The following is a 6000-nucleotide window of genomic DNA, read 5'->3' on the forward strand; positions in this document are numbered from 1 at the left end:
TATAATTCCTTTCATAATTACCCAGATCGGGGCTTGATCACAATCTGAGTAATGACTGAGGGCTAATTAGGGGCCAGGTTAGAAATCCTACTTCCCATGTGTGAAAAATCACCACATTTTGCACAAAGCTCCAGTTCCATCCCAGATATCCTCAGCTGTAAAAACAGACCAATCGTCCTAAAGGTGGTGCTACAGCAAACCTCTAAAGTTCAACATTTGGAAAATTCACAAAAAATCGAAAAAACTTGAACCAAAATATCTCCCTAAAACTGAAGAAAGTTTTCTACATTTAAACCTATTGCAAATTATGAAGTCCATCACTGTGTTTTTATCAAAAACTGGAACGTATATTAAACCTTTCTATTCCAGCAATTGTTGCTCAATTGACACCAAACTTGTCTAGAGCTCATCTTCAGACTCAAACCATCCACATATATTTTGATCTATCAAAAATTTAGCCGACTGTATTAAAATGTTTGACTGTAAACATATACTTGCAAATTCTTGGTTGTTTTTGGAGTCAATTTCATGCATTGCAGTCGCCATTTTGTAATTTTTTTCTGCTATTTTTCTGTATTTCAGTCGTCTTGTGAAACTTGTGGTCAATTTTCTGTATTTATGTTGTTATTTTTACATTTCTCTGTTGTTTTGTGTATTTTTATTTATTTTTTGTCAATTGTTGTAATTTTTTTTTTTTTTGTCAATTTGTTATATTTCTGTTGCCATTCTATGTTTCTTTGTATTTTTGTTGCTACACAAACCATCCACACACATTTTTGATTAATCAAAAATTGCACACAAAATATTCACACATATCCACAATTTTCACATGTATTTTTTCAGATTTTCATCTAATCTAAAGAGATTTCTGAGATTTCGTTTATTCAGACAAGGTTTTTGTCTGCTGATCGCCTTTGATGTTTCCTTTGAAGTTTCTTTTGAAGTTTCACTTGACTTCCATGTAATAGTTCCAGCGGGATTAATTTTGTCTTTTTTTTTAACAGTATGTTAAGTTGATGTTTTGTTTATTTGGACAAGATTTTTGTCTGCTGATCGCCTTTGATGTTTCCTTTGAAGTTTCACTTGACTTCCATGTAATAGTTCCAGCTAGAATAATTTTGTCTTTTTTTTTTAACAGTATGTTAAGTTGATGTTTTGTTTATTCAGAAAAGGTTTTTCAGATAATTTTTATCTCCTGCCAGTCTTCATCAGAGGAGTACTCCTGATTGCCTTTGACGGTCCCTTTGAAGTTTGTGAACCTTGTCTGAATAAACAAAACAACGAAACTTAACATACTGTTAAAAAAAAAGAAGACAAAATTAATCTAGCTGGAACCTGAGGATATATTTGTGAATAATCTTGGGATATTGAGATATTCTTGCTGGCCCCCTGACCAATACTGCGCAGCAGCTATAATTAATTGTTAGCATTTTATTTTCATTTTCATAAAATTTTATCTCAAAAACTAAATTTTTTATAGCATTTTGAATTTCAGTTTTCATGTAAACAATTAAAGTAAATGTAAAAATTACATTTTTAAACATCAGATTTTCCACTTATGAAATTAAACAGTGTTGAAAACAAATGACCAACATCTCAATGATGTCTAGATGTATTTTTAGATTTTTGTCTTGAAAATAGGGCTGGACGATATGAACCAAAACTCATTTCTTGATATTTTTTCTCAAAATGCCAATATATACAACATAAATCTCAATATTTTTAACTCAATAAAGTCCTACTAGAAAGACAATTCTGGGTTAAACTTGCGAATGAAAAATTCTGCATATTTATTAACTGTGCCACGTTAGTCTTTTTCACATGTAAGAGACAGCACGTGTGAGTGAGTTCTGTAGTGTGGCTTGTGTAGGGGAAGCTCTGGGTTAGGACGCACTCAGAAATCTAACTAACTGTGCTTTGTATGATGTTCTGAGATGGAGGAAAAACAGCAACTCCTAAAACGAGTATATTAATATAAATAAGCTATAAACAAAAAAAAAAAAAATACACATATATATATATATATCTCAGAATTATGGAAAAATTGTAAAGGACACTATTTGACTTTAATCAATGAATAATATTTAATACTATGATGTGATTTGAACTGTTATTGTATACATAAAAACAAGTTTAAAAATTAATATATATATATATATAAATATATATATATTGATATTGGCAATATTGTCATTTTTTATATCGCCAAAAGAGAATTCAATATATCTTGAATCTTGATATATTGAACCAAAACTCATGCCTGTTAGCATCTAATTAAATGTCTGAATAATGCAATATTTAGCAACACATTTAGCATACTCATATATTCACATTATGTGTAGGAGGAATATATAGATATAAATATATATAATTATGTGTGTGTGGTCTGAGACCTCGTCTTTTGTCACTGTCACCACCTCACAGATAGCAGCAATCAGCCAATGACTGATTACCAGCGCTAAAGGATGTTCGGGGAAAATTAATTAGTTCTCGCCTTGTTTATCGCAAATTGTGACAGTTGATGGATGCTCTCAGCCATCACCTGTCCTCACGTTATTTTTACCTGAAGAAAAAACAGCCGTTCCTTCTGCAAAGTAGTTTCTCTGTCGTAGTTTTTGGTTTTTTTTATAAACAGATGAAACTGTTGTTGAAGACTCGCTACAGTAATCCTCCAAAGATGTCATCCCACACACTCGTTTCCCCAAAGCTAAAAGTCTCCACGAATCACAATAAATCCAGAGTAGATATTATTTCTAATCTCTGCAGATATGACAACTGGCTTTTAATAGTTTCTGTTTCACTCCCACAAAATTAAACCAGCATGTGAAAGTGCCAGCGAGCAGAAAAGTTCAAGTAATTCTATTTTAGAACTCATCACTGCAGGGGGGGAGGGGCACTTTTATCACTTTGGGGGCCACAATAATGTGATTGTACCTGATCCAAGGGCCACATTATCCACCTTTAGAATAATGACCAATCAGAGCATTAATATAGGAAACAACAAAGGCTTCCTGTGTGTTTTTCTTGTTCTTTTGTTTGCTTTTGGAGTCAAACTGATGCACTGTTATGGGACTCCACATCCCATAATGCACCGCATTAATCCTTTCCGACAACATCAATAAGAGAGTGTTTACAGTCCCACTACGATCCGTCCCACCCCCCAAACAAGCTCCAGTATCACTTATATTTTAATATAGATGTACAATACATCTATAATACCCACTTGTCAATCACTTACTAAATACAATGATGTGATTAGAATCTGGTCAGTCGACCTTTATTAACATTGAAATGCTGTGAACATTCCTACTAGGGCTGGGCAATATGAACCAAAACTCATATCGCAATATATTTTCTCATAATGATGATTTATGATATACATCTAGATAATTTTATCAAATAAACTCTGAACAGAAAAACAATTCTGGGTTAAATTTGCAAAATGCAAAATGTTACACAGGCTCATTTATTAACAAACAGCTGATCAATATGTGACACTCATTAATCATCTAACTGAGCTTTACATGTTGTTCTGAGAAGTAAAAGCAGCGACTCCTAAAACTAGTATTTTGATACATAATAAGCTATAATATATATATATGAAATAATATAATTTTCTATATCATCAAAATAGAAAACTCGATACATCTTGAATCTCGATATATCGCCCAGCCCTAATTCCTAAATTATAAAACAGCCTAAATTAAAACATAAATATGTATATGAAGCACATGTGTTTATTTAATATACTTACAGTTTATATACAAGTCAACACGTTGTATATTTACTGTTCATTTCACGTTGTTTGTCTTTAAGTTAGACATTAACATTTTATTTGTATTACAAATTTTATTATAATTTCTCATGTTCACTCATGTGGTTCTCTGGTATTCACTAATGACTTATTAGACACATTTATTACAGACTTTACATTATTTAACACTTTATAAACAGTGTATATTTGTGATGATTTTTCATGGTGACTTACGTGGTAGACGTTAAAATATCAGTTATTAATCTAACAGAACGTATAACTGTGTCACATCCTGATGATAAACATTTTACCACATATTTACACCAGTTCTTTGTTTTTTCACTAGAACGTCTTCATTTCATCGTCTCTGTTCTGAGTTGTTTCCGGGTTTATTGCCGCTGTCGGCACTAATCTGTCACTCAGGCCATTTCAGGTGGAAGTTCTCGCGAGGCTAGTGACGGCGTTCAGTTTAGTAAGTCATTTTTTAATTATTATTACATTAAAATACGGGATATTTACGGGAAAATACTAATACGGGAAGATGGCGGGAAAGAGAGGTAAAATACGGGAGTTTCCCAGGCAAAATGGGATACTTGACAGTAGGGATGTAACGATTCACTCAACTCCCGATACGATTCGATTCACGATACTGGGTTCACGATACGATTCTCTCACGATTTATTTTACAAAATGGGACTGTAGACAAATTTTTTAGAAAATACTGTATTATTTTCCTTTTATATTTCATTGTCAAAAGAATCCCTTGATAAACTGTTCAAAACAATGTAATTTAACTAAAAATAAATCTTGAATGAAATAAATAAAGGAATAATACAAATGAAAATGAAGCCTATTAATTTAAATTCTGGTTCTATAATAAACAATGCAAAACTGCATAATAGTTCTTTTTCTTTTAAAAGTGCAACTGAAAATGTATTTTGTGCCTTAACAATTGGACTTAAAAAAAAAAAAAAAACCGTGATTACACTGATTTACGCCATATTTGTTTGGACCAGCAGAGGGCGCTGGTAACACAGTGGTCGGTTGGCATGCAGAAACTTTGCAGTGAAGAAGAGAAGCTATGCTAGCAGACAGAGCTAATAGAAAAACGTGACTTTTACAGATATTCAAGTAATATTACAGACATTCTTTTGGTGTTAAAGGGGCAATGAATCATTTATTAACATATTTAAGAGTAGAAGGCGGCCAGAAAGAAAGTATTAGCAGACTCCGCCCGCCGCCTACACTTGTGGATAGCTTGCCTTACGATTAATCGTTACATCCCTACTTGACAGGTTTGGGTCAGAACAACATTTTACATCTTTTGTTGAAATCATAAAGAGTTGCGTTGAATGTTACGCTGCTTGTAACGTGTTGTATCTTCATGGTAAACCAAAACACAGTCTTTCCACTTACTTGATGTAATAAGGAACTTTATTCTGGGAAACCGCTCGCTGCCAGGGAAGCTGCACCGATGCTGCACCGACAGGAGATTAAAAAAAAAGAAAGATGGAGGATGAGACACAAAGTCATGACTAAAAAAGACAAACACAAGTAATCTAATGAATGTTTGATTTGTAATGGCGTCATGATGGCTGCCATCGAAAAGCCATCAACAGGGAATCGACTCTTTAAAATGAGGGAGTTACTCTTTCTCTTAACTGGGAGTGGAAGAACGGGGGAAATAAAATGAGTTAAAAAACCATTTAACCAATTAAATTATAGACAGGCACAGGCTGGGAGGACTTCTAAAAAAAAACAATAGGCACATAAAACACAGAAGTGGCAGAAATTAATCTCACTCTTTCACTCCCACATTTTATTTTAGTTTTAGACTTAACTCGACACTACAACGAGAAAACCAAAAGAGACACAGATGAAGCATAATTGGGAGATTTATGAGATAAAAAGGACAAGATAAGAAGAGTGAGTAATCTATTGATCCCTGAGGGAATATTAGGCTACGAGTGCTAATGAGAGCATGCGTGTGTGTGTGTGTGTGTGTGAAGATGCAGCAGATAATGTTAAATGGACAGGAAGGTAAAAGTTATCACCTACACACACACACACACACACACACCCACAATACAATATATAGAGGCGTAATGTGTGAAACAGAGCACTAATGGCTGCATGATGGTGTAAAACATGATACAAGTGATAAAGAAATGTAATGTTGTTCATTCTAAGCATTAGTCTTTGTCTCTATTGTTGCTTTTAAGTTGGAAAAACAAGAGGAAGTCAGT

The 6000-nt window shown here is 33.5% G+C and overlaps 1 protein-coding gene across 5 annotated transcripts in view; it reads right to left on the reverse strand.

The window, feature by feature from the left end:
- Positions 1–6000, reverse strand: part of utrn (utrophin) — a 217543-nt gene that overhangs the window by 51774 nt on the left and 159769 nt on the right. Inside the window, exon 61 of one of the 5 annotated variants that reach the window (XM_028439116.1) lies at positions 5171–5231. The exons of the other annotated variants lie outside the window; for them this stretch is intronic. Within the exon in view, the coding sequence (XP_028294917.1) occupies positions 5171–5231 (61 nt within the window). The remainder of the gene's footprint in view (positions 1–5170; positions 5232–6000) is intronic. 5 annotated transcript variants of the gene reach the window in all.

The sequence above is a fragment of the Gouania willdenowi genome, chromosome 24 (assembly GCF_900634775.1).
Source record: "Gouania willdenowi chromosome 24, fGouWil2.1, whole genome shotgun sequence".
Lineage (NCBI taxonomy): Eukaryota > Metazoa > Chordata > Actinopteri > Blenniiformes > Gobiesocidae > Gouania > Gouania willdenowi.